The sequence below is a fragment of the Bubalus kerabau genome, chromosome 6 (genome assembly GCF_029407905.1).
Source record: "Bubalus kerabau isolate K-KA32 ecotype Philippines breed swamp buffalo chromosome 6, PCC_UOA_SB_1v2, whole genome shotgun sequence".
NCBI classification, from domain to species: domain Eukaryota; kingdom Metazoa; phylum Chordata; class Mammalia; order Artiodactyla; family Bovidae; genus Bubalus; species Bubalus kerabau.
Genome location: NC_073629.1, coordinates 114,729,731 through 114,743,945, shown reverse-complemented (window position 1 = coordinate 114,743,945; position 14,215 = coordinate 114,729,731). Strand labels below are relative to the sequence as shown.

Genomic DNA, 14,215 nt, shown 5'->3' with positions numbered 1-14,215 from the left:
AGGCCAGAGGGATATGTCCTCCCGGCTTTAGTCACAGACACTGGGAAAGAGATCCACCTTTTTCTTTCTAGGATCTACACCCAGGATGTGAGCCCAGACTTGCCAGTAGGAAAAACAGATCAATGCAGAGGAAAACAGGAGACAGAGAGACTGATCTAAGGACTTCTGAGATCCATGGCTTCTAGACATGCCTGAACTTTTCTATTGTATCAGTGAATCTGTTATTCAGTTATTCTGTTATTCAGCTCAGCCGTGTTCGACTCTTTGCAACCCCACGGACTGCATCACACCAGGCTTCCCTGTCCTTCACCATCTGCCAGAGTTTGCTCAAACTAATGTCCATTGAATCAGTGATGCTATCCAACAATCTCATCCTCTGTCATCCCCTTTTCCTCCTGCCCTCAATCTTTTCCAGCATCAGGGTCTTTTCCAATGAGTCAGCTCTTTGCATCAAGTGGCCAAAGACTGGAGCTTCAGCTTCAGCATCAGTCCTTCCAATGAATATTCAGGGTAGATTTCCTTTAAGATTGACTGGTTTGATCTCCTTGCAGTCCAAGGGAATCTCAAGAGTCCTCTCCAGCACCACAGTTTGAAAGCATAAAATTCTTCAGTGCTCAGCCTTCTTTATGGTCCCTCTCTCACATCCATATATGACTACTGGAAAAACCATAGCTTTGACTAGGTGGACCTTTGTGGGCAAACTAATATCTCTGCTTTTTAATGCAGCATCTAGATTTGCCATAGATTTTCTTTCAAAGAGCAAACATCTTTTAATTTCATGGCTGCAGTGATTTTGGAGCCCAAGAAAATAAAATCCGCCACTGTTTCCATTGTTTCCCCATCTACTTGCCATGAAGTGGTGGGACTGGATGTCATGATCTTCGTTTTTTGAATGTTGAATCTTAAGCCAGATTTTTCACTCTCCTCTTTTACTTTCATCAAGAGACTCATTAGTTCCTGTTCGCTTTCTGCCATAAGGGTGGTGTCTGCATATCTGAGGTTATTGATATTTCTCCCAGCAATCTTGATTCCAGCTTATGCTTCATCCAGTCTGGCATTCTGCATGATGTACTCTGCATATGAGTTAAATAAGCAGGGTGACAATATACAACCTTCACGTATGTCTTTCCCAATTTTGAACCAGTATGTTGTTCCATGTCTCATTCTAACTGTTGCTTCTTGTCCTGCATACAGGTTTCTCAGGAGACAGGTCAGGTGGTCTGGTATTCACACGCCTTTAAGAATTTTCCAGTTTGTTGTGATCCACAGAGTCAAAGGCTTTGTAGTCAATGAAGCAGAAGTAGATGTTTTTTGGAATTCTCTTGCTTTTTCTATGACCCAATGGATATTGGCAATTTGAGTGGAATTTCTGTCTTTCACAACTGAATTCAGGTTGCTTACAACTTCATTCCCTGTTAACTTAGTGTGTGGGTAAGGTGGGGCGTAGGAGAGAGCAGCAAGCCCTCAGCTCCTGGCATGAATACCACTGGGTGGGGAGAAGGCCGTCTGCAGGTAGGTTCCACCCTGGCCAAGTCAAGTGCCTGAGCCTTGGTTTCCTCATCTGGCACATTGGACAGAAAGATCCACTAGGATTTTCCAGGCCTGGACCCAGTCTGAGTGGTTGCTGCCACCAGGGGAGTCCCCAAAGGAAGGATGCTTGGTCCTGCCATCAACACAAAGTCTTCTCATATGGTTCAGTACAAACAAAATCACCTATTTTATCACAGCTTGTGAAAGGAAGGTGGTAAAGGAAAGCTTTTCTATAATAATTTGGTTTTCACCCATCAATGGTTATCAGGCTATCAGGCTCATTTCCATCCCCCTAGACCCTATTTCCCTCTTCCTGCCTCGTAAGTTGGAGTTGGGAAGAAGCCCCTGTCCATACTGCCTCTGCTTCTCCTCCTCCAGAGCCCCAGGTGCATATCTGCAATGTTCGCTCAGTTTCCTCTGCACCCTCAGAGGATGAGCCTTGGGTTATGTGCTTACCAACTAGGATGAGGGCGCTGAATCAGACTGATGGGAGAAGCCAGCCAGGGGCTGGGCACTGGTGCCTGTGACCTATGGTGTAACCTACTCCGAGCTGCTGACACATTTTTGTTTCAGGCCTAAATGCTCCTGGAGCACCAGTCGCAGGAGGATTGGTTCACCTGTGGGCAGGTGGTTCTCAGTTCTCAAAGTACCGTGGGTGGTAGAGGGTGCTCTCCTGAGATGCTCACACTTGACCTGGGATGTCCGCGCAGACGCTGGGAACAAAAACAAGGTAGCAAAGGAACTGTCTGGGGCTGGTAAGTCGTCGGAGCTATCTGGGGACAGACAAGTCTCCTTAAATGAAGCCAGGCCTCCGGGGCGATCTGGGCGCAGGTCTGGGCCCCAGGGCAGCGGTGATCCCGTGGAGACCCCATCCTGTAGAGAAACCACCCCATCCCCCCGGAGTTCTGGCAGGGAAGCGAGCCAGGGTACCAGGGAGGGTCAGTGTCCTGGGCACCGCAAAGGCCACGTGCCCGGGCTGGCTCCTTGCGGCCCACGCCCTCCTTTCCCCTCTCCTGAGTGAGGGAGTCTGGGGGTCGGGGGCCTGATCCACAGCCCTCTCTCCCCAGAGGGGGCACTCTCACCCCACCTCCACCTTGGATGGTCCCCAGTCCCTCGGGCAGAGCTGCCCCGGCCCGCCTTGCCCTGGACTCTGGACCCCCGGCCCTGGCTGGCTCCCGGAGGCCGGCTGCGCCTCCCACGCTGCAGTCCCGCCGGGCAGTCGGTCCGGCCTGGGGCTGGCGGGGCGTTGAGTTCCGGGAGCTATTTTTACAAGATGCGTCAGAGGGCCGAGGCGGGAAGAGCCGGCAGCTCGGGGGCCCATTATCTGGGTGCGGCGCGGGAGGAGACAACCAGGGCGATTTCGAAAGGTCTGAAAGGCGCGAAAGCGGCCCGCCGGGCTGGGAGGTCCACGCCCGACCCGGGGCGGGGCGAGGGGCGGGGCCGTCGGTACGGGGGCACCAGGAAGGGGCGGGGCCATAGGGGGCGGGGCGAAGGCGGGGCCTCCTAGGGGCGGAGCCGGGCGCCCTCCCGCCGCTGCAGGCTGGCGGCGGCGGTGGCGGCGCGGGGACTGTGGGGACAGCCAGGCGACCGCGCCGGCAGCGAAGTCCGGGGAAGCCCACGCCCCGCCTGCGCCTCCGAGGCGCGCCCTGAGAGTGGGATTGGCCCCGCGGCTGCGCCGCCCAGGCAGAGGCCAGCGCTCGGTGCTCGGAGCCCGGAACCGGCAGCAGCGGAGAGCCAGGGCAGCGGCTGGAGCGCGGGGGCGCGGCCCGAGGAAGCAGCAGAGAGAGAGCCGGGGCTGGCGGGGGTGGGCGACGGGCGCGAGCAGCCCGCGGCGCCACAGCGGAGACTTCGCGGAAGACAAAGCCCATCGGGAGAGACGCGATGCCTGGCCGGCGCGGTCGCGGGGGCCGCGGCGTCTGAGCGCGCCGAGCCGTGCGCCCCGGGGACTCCAAGCCCGGGCCGGTGCGGGCGGCTGAGGGCGGCAGGCGGGGCCCAGGTGCGCCCGCCCGCGTCGGGCCCGTAACTGCTCGGGAGGGCGGGGGGCGGCGCCCTCCCGCCGCAGCCGCAGTGGCCGGCGCCGCAGCGAGGAGCCATGGGCAACATCTCCTCCAACATCTCGGCCTTCCAGTCGCTGCACATCGTCATGCTGGGCTTGGACTCGGCCGGCAAGACCACGGTGCTCTACCGGCTCAAGTTCAACGAGTTCGTGAACACCGTGCCCACCATCGGCTTCAACACGGAGAAGATCAAGCTAAGCAACGGCACGGCCAAGGGCATCAGCTGCCACTTCTGGGACGTGGGCGGCCAGGAGAAGCTTCGGCCGCTGTGGAAGTCCTACAGCCGCTGCACGGACGGCATCATCTACGTGGTGGACTCGGTGGACGTGGACCGGCTGGAGGAGGCCAAGACAGAGCTGCACAAGGTGACCAAGTTCGCAGAGAACCAGGGCACGCCGCTGCTGGTCATCGCCAACAAGCAGGACCTGCCCAAGTCGCTGCCTGTGGCAGAGATCGAGAAGCAACTGGCGCTGCACGAGCTCATCCCGGCCACCACCTACCACGTCCAGCCGGCGTGCGCCATCATCGGCGAGGGCCTCACCGAGGGCATGGACAAGCTGTACGAGATGATCCTGAAACGCAGGAAGTCCCTCAAGCAGAAGAAGAAGCGGTAATGCTCCGGGCGGCGACGTTCCGGAGCTAGGCGCAGGGAGCGAGCGAGTCCGGAATGAATGAATGAAAGGCTGTGTGGCCCGCGCGCCCGCGAACAAAGACAGCGAACCAAAGCGACGCTTCGAATTTTTAAAGCGGAGTCTCTGCACCCACATGCAGGACTGGTGACTTAACCTGGTATGTAGGCAAGCTGGCCAGCCTGCGCTCGACCTGCCCCCACCCCCAGCTCAGGGGTCCTTTTGTCTGAACGCCGGAGCTACTCAGGGGGTGGGGGACCCGGCTGGGGAGTGGACGTGCAGGTCCCACCGTCCGCCCTGCTGGCCCAGGTTGGAAGGCTCAGATATCAGAGACAAAAGCGATTTCCTCCTACTCCAGCAGGGCCAGAAGTTCAGGCTTCCCCGCCCTCACTGGGGATCGCACCTGTGAGCTACCTGAGGTATGCGGTTCCCAGAATCCCGGGAGTTCCCATCTGGGGGCACAGTGGCAGTGGGAGGTGCTGGGGGGACAACCCCTCCTTGGGCTATGAAAGCTGGATAATTTTATGTCACAGGGCAGGCCCCTGTGAAAATCCATTTGCCCTGCTCTGGGCCCAAACGAGGTGGTGGTTTGGGCCATCAGAGGACTGCGTGGAACAATGCCGCAGCCGGAAGGCGCGGGGTGCTGCGCTGGCCTAGGCTGGGGGATGGCTGCGAAGAACGCCCCTTTCCTGGTGCTTTGTGGTAGCTTCAGAAGACCAGTTTTGTTGAGAACTGCTTTTCAGCCTGGAATCAGACATCTTCCAGATGGTTTGGACCCTGTCCATGTGTAGGTCATTATCACACAAAGAGACCAATAAAAAAAATTAAAAACAAGAAACTGTTGGAGGTGGTGGCAAATGATGCATTTACTCTTTGCAGAATAGTTAAAGGTGTTTAAAGGGTAAGGCTCCTGACGTCAGTGCTGGATGGGGTGTGTGTAGATACAGTGCTGTGTAATCGACATACATTTCTAGACCCATATGTGTGGAATCTTCAATTTTTTTTTTTTAGCCTGCTGATTGGTTTGTGTGAGCACACCAGCTGCAGATGTGTGCTGAATGACAAGCGGGTTTTGGCAAGGGATGTCTCTTGTAATCCTAACCGCTTGATGATGGGTTATGGTTTTCAGACATTTTTTTTCCTTAAAAAAATCTGCTACAAATGAATACTCCCCATAGAAATACTCAATTTAGGGGGAAAAAAAAAAAGACTTTGCCCTTTTAGATCCCTTTACGCTGCAAGTGGCGACATGTTCAAATTTCTAATTTGGTTCATTGTGGCCTATCTGGTTTAAGTATTTTCATTGCAAATGTCTCATTAGAGTATTTGATGTTACGCACCAACAGACAAAAGCCCACCTTGTTGCAAAAGCCAACCTCATTGCATGGATTTCAAGGCGAGGGAAAAGCACAAGGAGGTCCTTCCTGATTCCTGCTTGTGGGAACTGGTTGCAGAGCAAATGCAGACACGGTGAGCGCTTGGGATGAAAGAAAGCATGTGACGTAATGGTCACCTGTCCTCAGGCTCCTCACAGTTTACTTGAAAGAGGCTTTGGAAATAAAGTGAAAGAAGAAGAAATACCTATTTTTAATAATGTAATTTAAAAAATCCTTTATAATCAGGACTGAGTCTTGGTTTGCAGAAGCTGTCATTCACCCCCAAACACAGTATCAAAAGGGAAACTTACACTTACTGTGTGATTTTGATTTCTTCTTTAAATCCATGTTTACAGGTAGGATTATGTCCCCCCCATCCACGAATAATGATAAATTTCTTGTGTGAAGGAGGCCTTTAGAAATTGGGCATGGTCATGCGTGAGCATGTGAGTTAGTCAAATTATAAATCCATGCCTAGAAATAAATCCCTGCACTCAAAGTGAATTTAAGAACCAGAGGTAGTAGTCCTGGCTTCCTGCTTGATCCAGTTCCCCTATGAAGTATTTTAAAAGAAGAAACCTAGCAGTCCATCTTCCTTTTCTCTTTTGTCAGTGTATTTGGTAACCCTCCAACGCTGGTCTTTTTGTAGAAACTCAGTACAGAAAATATAGCTGAGCAGTGTTGAAAAGCCTGCAAGGTTTCAGTTTACATATCGACAGCATAGTCACTGATTTCTAAATGGGCTGGTCCCGTCATCTGAAGATCCTGTATAGAATTATTAAAAGAAAAAAAAATCCATCTTTCTTTATTTTCTTCACATGCAACAATTTCTTAAGCACTTTGACATTTTGGTAGTTCCACACTATTGAGAGAATAATATATTTATTTTGTGACATTGCAGATGCCAAATACTGTAACCTTCTCGTGCTGACAATATTTTGGTCCAAGATCACTGTTCAGATTCTGTCATGCTTTACCAATGATGCAAAATGACCTTTTTTTTTTTTTTGCATTATCAATACTTAAGGGTGCGGTCAACTGTTAGTAATTGTGCAGTAAAGCTCTGTGGTGTATCAACCAATAGTTAAAAGTCTCAGTTGATATCTGTAGTGTTTGCCCTAATAATAGCCCATTTCGTCTCTGACCACTGCGGGGAGGAAGCACAGGCTAAATTACCTTGGAGTGGTCACCTGGGAGACCCTCCAGTGTAGCTGTCAGTGATTTATTATGCCTCCTGCTCTTTGGAGAATGAATGGGGTCCACATAGAGGAACTTGGCCTCCCCACAGGAGCTTTTCAAATGTTTTCTGATAGGCACAGGGAGGCCAGCTTTGTTTCACAACAGTTCTCTTCACAGATTCTCTGTCATGGTGTTGGGACTATGTCTCCTGGTTTGTTTCCATTTCTACTGCTGTAATTCTTTGTCCTGATCATCCTCCTCTTTGGGTTCCCGTTTCCTTTTATATGCGTATATGATGCTGTGAACAGAAATAAATTATTTATACAATCAAACGTTTGGGGAAATTGTCTGTGGATGGTTTTTCAAGTTGCCTCTGTTTATTTCTAGGCCTGAGTGGAGGGATGGATCACAGGATGGTCTCTGCTGTCTGATGGGGCCCAGGGCTGGATGAATCGTCTCTGCTCTTTTGGTTTAAATGTGTAGCTCTGCACTGGGTGGAGGATTTAGAGGCTCAGATGCAGGAGTCTGTGTGCCTGTCCCCCTTACGAGGCCTGTCGGTGGTCCTCACGCCTTCTTTTCAGAAAATGACCTCAACACCTAGCCCATCCCAAACCTCTCCGTTATTAAAAAAGGTTGTGATTGTTAATTGCTTCAAAGATACGCTCTGATTATGTGAAATTGGAAATATCTATGTGCTATTATAACGGCATACTAGTCACCACTCTGCTCAATGTCTTGGGTGCTCTCTTGGTGTCTAGGCTGAGTCCATCACCCTTGAACCCATCAGAGAAACTCCAAGATGTGAGTCCTCTTAAATCGTCAGCGTAGTGAGACCACCATGCTCTGTACATACCAGCGAGAAAAGGTCCACTTTCTAAAGAAAAAATGGTTAGGCCAGCATCAGTAGACTTTCTGGCAGTTTCTAAGTGTAGCTCATAGAGGCCATTGGCTTTGGAACCTAAAAGATCCAGTTTCAAATTCTGACCCATGCTCAGGGCCCCATGATTTGTCGAAGTTCCTAGCCTTTGGGCCTCAATTTTTCCCCACCTGTAAAATGGGCTTATAATGACTGTTGGGAGGATGAAACATGATAATAGTGTATGTGACATGCTTGTTAAGTACCTAAGCAAGGCTTGACTTTTATCGTTCACTTTGCAATAGAAGGTAAAGTTTAGGAGCCAAATTACACCAAGAGGGCACACGTGCCATTTCTAAATACTGAAACTTGAAAAGTGCTTATAGGAGTAAAAATATTAGAAGTCAAAAGAAGCAAAATTTGAACCCCGCCCCCGCTTTTGTTTTGGTGCAAACTTGATTTCAGAGAAATCTCTGGGGAGCTAGGTGACTCTTGGTGCTTAGATGACATTGTTCGTTTTATGTTTTCCAGGGAAGTAAGAACATGCGCACTGGCCCCTAACACCTGAGAAGGCGAATTTTAGTCCTAAGCAACCACCTTGTTTTCCTTGATTTGACTTTTCCCCCAGAGTTTCAGTTCTTCACTTGCATGTGGGGTAGACAGTGGGTGTCTCGAGTTATTGTTTTTCTGCCTTTACTTTTGTCTCCAGGGTCCTGTGCTCTTGGAATGATTCTGTACCAACATCATAGGCTGTTTTGATATCACATTTTGTCACATTTGTATGGTAGTAAAGAAGTACAAATTGTGTGCAAAAAGCAGAAGATGAAAGGCCTGAAATGATCCAAAAAAGTCAGGACGCCACAAAACTTGATCCCTTTTGATTTCCCAGCTCTCGACCCATCCAGCTAACCTCTCCTCTTTCCTCCTCTGCGGCCACGTGCATATCGGATGCCCATGCTTTGGCCTTGGCCTGACAGAAGGCATTTCTGTCTTCAGATGTGTGTCTTATCTTGAAAACAGCCTTCTCCTTCAGGGTCTCCTGGCTCAGTTGAAATCTTTTTAAAATGGAATTTGCACAAGACATTAGAGCCCTGTATAGTGTTTTGCATGATTTCTGAACTTCAGAATGGAGCAGCTCTGGCTGCTGAAAGGAAACTGCAAACTGAGGGTATCTGAGAAACGGTCGTGTTGCTTCTTCCCCAAGATGAGAAGTGAAAAATGAGAATGAAAGCTGTGTGGTTTACCCACACCTAAGTTTTCAGAACATGCAGTGGTGTTTCTCTGAACGATCTGAACTTCTGTGCTGTGATCTTCTCATTGTGTTGACAGCAAAGCATGAATGAAATAACCAAAGCAAGTCATTGTTTAACTCATCTATAGCATAGGTTTGGGAAGGCAAGCATCCCTTGTGCATTTTTTAATGAAAATTGTTCTCACATAGTTATGTTACGGACAGCTCTGTTTCAATTCCTGTTAGTCTTGTGTCATCGTGGTAAAGGGGCTTCCCAGGTAACTCAGTGGTAAGGAACCTGCCTGCCAATGAAAGAGATGTAAGAGACACAGGTTTGATCCCTGGATTGGGAAGATCCCCTGGAGAAGAAAATGGCAACCCACTTCAGTATTCTTGCTTGGAAAATCCCATGGACAGAGGAGCCTGGTGGGCTATAGTCTAGGGGTTACAAAGAGCCAGACACAGCAGAGCAACTAAACAACAATAAATCATCGTAAAAGGCACTGTCAGTCTCTACTGAATGCTTACTATGTACTGGGCACCATCCCCATTCTGAGTGTTTTATCTGCTTCATCTTTTTTCCTCCAAAGAGCCCTAAGAGATCAATTCATGCATCGAATAAATTAAGCAACCGTTTCTGCATTTGTAGATGAAGATAGTGAGATGAAAGAGAATTAGATCCCCTTCTCTGCCGTCACTGGCTGTCCAGGGTGGAGCCCAAGTTGGAGTTCCAGGGTCCCTGAGACCCTGAGGCTGAGCCTAAGAAGCTCCCCAGCCTGCCACTTGTGGAGCAGAAAGAAGCTGGAGCCCTGCATCCGGGGAGAAGAGAGTGGAGGGTGGTATCACCGCCTGCAGCATCACCCACCTGTATCCTCTGGCCATGGTGGGGTCCACCACATCCCAACCCCTCCCCAGAATCCCCAGAACTCACAGTGACAGGGCTGGCCCCAAGCTCAGTGCCTTGTCTTCCCATCTTAGACGTCACAGCCCAGTGTCGAGAAAAACAATCCCTCTTGTACCAGGCTCTCCATCCTTAAAGAACTTTCTTTCCAGTATTACTTTCAAGAAACTGGAAACGGCGTTGCAGAACTTTCTGGTATTACTTTCAAGAAACTGTGTTGGGGGCAATGACTCCCTGCTTGACACCGGGAGGGGCATTTATATACCACAGGGGATGGACCCTGGGCAGGGGGTGTTGGTGATCCAGCATTGGGGTCTGAGTCAGCCAACCTCTCAACCTAGCTTTCCCCATCGCCCTCACCCCCACCCCCGCCTCCATTACCCAACAAGACTGGGAATATCTGCCCTGCCCAGCCTTCAGGGTGATTCTAAAGATAAAATGAGATAATAGAAAGCACAGTCCAACCTGCAAGGCAAGTTGAGACACCAGCAAAGGTTGCATGTTCTGCGTGGATGGGGCACCCTTCTCTCCAGCCTGGCTCCCAGGGTTGGTTTTGTGTCTGCTGCTCTGTACAAGCCCAGCATCACTGACTCCCTCTTCATTCCCACTGATAAGAGAACTTCCACCACACAGAGTCAACCAAAAGAGACTTGAAGAAGGAAAGCGTCTCTCCCTGGGAGATTCTGGACATAGAGCTTTTAATGGAAGTTTCCATTAAGTGACTCTGAGGAACCGTAAACCTCCTTACAGCTCTCATTGGCAGAATTCTCATCATTCCACTCATCAGAATTCTCACCATTCCCGATTATTTTTATTTCCTGAAACACCAACTCCCTGTGCAATTAACTTCAATGCCCATGTCTCATAAAAGCCAAAGTAATTTCAGTGTATAATTTAAAAGTCATCATGATAAGTACTGACAGCTGAAACAGTATACTTCACAAGTATATGTGTGGATCCATTATTACATAGATGAAATATTGCTTTGCTATGTAATTTGAAATTACATAGCTGTATGCCATATTCATCACATAAAAAATGCTGTTAAAAACAACATCCACCAACAACTGTGATGTCCACTGAGTGGAGGACACTCCACTCTTGGATACCAGGGAGACTGGTTATATGGTTCTTGTTCTCAGAGGACTGATGTTCTAGATGGTGAATCAGGGCTAAACTATCAAGTGAGGTATTTGACTCCAATGTGAGACATCCTTAGGTCTTACCAAAGTCATCAATCCAACTGTGGTCACATTTTTCATGCCACACAAGCCTTGAAGTAAAGCTGGAAATAAGAATCCATTACTCTGTGTTCTGATGCATGTAATTTGAAGACCTTCAGTCTTCCATAGTATCCTTCTCCAGCTCTTTCTGAGATTCCCTGGGAGAAGAAGGGGCAGGTGGGCACTGTGCTCATGACCACTGCCTCCTACATTTTCTCCTTTTCTGACCCAAACTCTTGCCTGTTTCATAGACCTTCTGGAATCAAGGATCAGCATGGTGGCCCCCAAGACTGCTGACCCTACTCAGGTGGCCCCATTCTCTGTGTCCAACAGACATTTCAGTGCACGCTTCCTTAGGGTCTACTCCCACGTGTAAGGGACTCGGACACGGGAGAGCCTGGGGACTTAGTGGTTGGCCCTGGGCAGTCTCAGAATCCCCCTTGCCTGGCACTGACCTCTCTTGGGTATCTCAGGCCTCTAGTCCCCTCCACTCTAGTTCTTTCCAGAAGACACCACAACTGGCTAGAAATCCTGGGAAAATATGAATCCTAGTGTGGATCCCCAGGAGCCTAGAAACAAATGGGTGATCTGTCTTGGAATCAGGTTGCTCCTATAAAATTGGAATTTCCTGCAGAAGTTTTGAAAATGACCACTTCTTTCTGAAATTCACTTTAAGTCAATTCTACTTTTTCTGCATCTGTTTGAGTAGTCAGGATGATGAGGTGAAGGGTTTAAGAGTCTGATTTAAGGTAAAGCCTTCTGAAGCCAACACTGTGGGTTACCCACACACATCCATGCCTCTGTCCTCTTTCTTGCTGGCAGACCTCAATTTTCCCTGGGAGACATCTTCCGCCTCATGGCTATGTGCTCAGAGAAGGTGACCCTACACCCAGTTTAAGGGGAGATTGTTTTGAACCATGAACTTTATCAATTCTTCTGGTCCATGCTTTGCTTAGAAAGGGTCATGTGACATGATTCTGACCAATGAGACTAGAAGAAAAGTCTTTTTGGAGAGGAGTAAATCAATGGGCTTTGGGAATTTCATCTTATGTTTTTAAATTAAACACAAGTACCATGTAGCTCTACTCTGCTGCCTCTGAACATCAGTGAATAAAGATGCAATGCCTGGAATGGCTGCAGCCATCTTGACACCATGAGGAGAGCCAGCATATGCGCTGAAGATGGCAGAGGGGAAATATACAAGGAATCTGGGTCTTAGATGATGTCACTGAACTGTTGAGATAGCCAACTCTGGGTCTGCCCAACCCCAGGACTTATAGTTCTATAAGCAAAAAAGTCACCCTTCACTTGAGATTTCCACTACCTGCAGCTACAAATCCTCAACTGATAAGCTCCATCAGATACCATAACCAGCCCTTGATGGCACAAAGTATCTAGGGCTACCCACAAGAGCCACTCTGTGAGAAACTGCTCCATCACTTTTGTGCCAATAGATTGCAAGCAGATTGAAACCTGCCTGGATTGGCCCTGGCTGGGGGAATGGAAGGATGACCAGCTTGGCTCAGCTCCTGGTTTAACAAATACCACCGGGAGCCAAGGACATTCCAGACAGGAGAGTGTGGCACACCTTGAAAGTAGTTTGGAGTAAAAGCTGAGAACATCATCACACATTAAGCCCTTTACCAGCACTCATTCAAAAGAAGTGATTAGCATAATATTAATTGCTACCATTCATGGAAAGTTTGTTTTATGCTAGACAAGGAATTAAGCACTTTACAGAGTCATTTCATTTAATTATCTCTGGAAGACTATGAGCTTCATCCTGCCGGCATTGCTGCCTGCTTTCAGTAGACACACAGACAGACAGACGGATAGATGGATAATCACAGTAACAGTGACCACCCATGGAGGGCCAAGTCCTGAACTCAACACGTTAGGCAGATGTCCTATTTGCATCTCACAATACATATTATGGGATAGGGACCGTTTGTGTCATCACCCTCGTCTCACAGATGTGGAAACTGGCTGCAGACGCTGGGTGTCTGGCCAGGGTAACAGCCATGAAGCAGAATGAGACTTGAATCCGGGCAGACTGGCTGCAGAACCCGCGTGCCTATCCCAAGGCAGTCCAGCAGAGCCCAGAGATGCGGCCTCGAACTTGGCAGATGTTCCAGAATAGCTGTGAAATCAAAGAAATCATAATTGCTGGAGGGTCCCCACTATGGCAGCTCAGAAAGATGGGGCGAAGCCTCCCCAAACCAGTGTGTCTCAAAGGTAATGCACACACCACTTACCTAGGGCGCCTGTTACATTTCAGAAAATGCAGCCATCTGCCCCAAGTGAGTATCGCTGGTACTCTGCCAGCACGTGCTGCTGGGAGGGCACAGCCACACTGGCTGGTTGCAGTGTGACCCCAGGTGTACCTGAGACCTAAGTGCAATATGGGGTTCAATCTGTCACATTTCAGGACACCTTTCAGCAGTCATGACCTCCCTGATGTCCAAGAGGATCTATATAAGTCACAGAATATTAAGACAGTTGCTGGGTCCATGGATACCTGCATGGCAGTGATGCAGTGTCCCAGGATGCAGCTCACAGCTCATGCCTACTCCTTACTGAGTGATCCCTCCTGCTTCCTCGCATCCCCACAGGGCAGAACCTCCATGCTCCTTGTGTGCTCCCAAGCTTGGATTGAGGGGGGCCCTGCCACAGATCCTCCCCAAAGTGACTTGAGGGAAAAGGGGGCCATTCTGAGAGCCTGGCCCTTTTTCAGGACCTCGCTCCCCTCTGATTCCAAGGTGCGAACAGCTGGAGAGAGAGTAGAGTTACCTCTTCCAGGAAAGTCATGCTGGTACCAGCTGTGACATGAGCTACATGGAAACCTCCGCTGTGTTGTGCCACCAAGATTCTAGAGCTGATTTACTGACTGAAAGCTGGCTGAGTCCTGTATACCATCCCCCAAGCTTCCCTGGTGCCTCGGTGGTAAAGAATACACCTGCCATTGCAGAAGACACAGTTCCATCCCATGGTTGGGAAGATTCCCTGGAGAAGGAAATGGCAACCCATTCCAGAAATCCCATGGACAGAGGAGCCTGGTGGGCTACAGTCTATGGGGTCACAAAGAGTCGGACACAATTTAGCGACTAAACAGCAGCAATACCACCATCCCCCCACGACCACCACCTCGAGAACCCACAATGCATGACGAGCAGCTGGTTGTCAGGAAAGTTGGTGACCATGAGCCTGCACATGCACGATTCCCTCTAGATTTT

General features: G+C 49.6%; 1 protein-coding gene across 1 annotated transcript; it reads left to right on the top strand.

The window, feature by feature from the left end:
- The first annotated feature begins 3,071 nt into the window (after window positions 1-3,071).
- Window positions 3,072-7,103, top strand: ARL4C (ADP ribosylation factor like GTPase 4C). Its single transcript, XM_055586519.1, has one exon. It carries the CDS (start codon window positions 3,623-3,625, stop codon window positions 4,199-4,201), a length of 579 nt encoding a protein of 192 aa, XP_055442494.1. The 5' UTR covers window positions 3,072-3,622; the 3' UTR covers window positions 4,202-7,103.
- Window positions 7,104-14,215: the final 7,112 nt, after the last annotated feature.

Bases quoted from the DNA above. Each gene is read 5' to 3' on its own strand.
- ARL4C (XM_055586519.1), top strand. From the start codon at position 3,623: ATGGGCAACATCTCCTCCAACATCTCGGCCTTCCAGTCGCTGCACATC.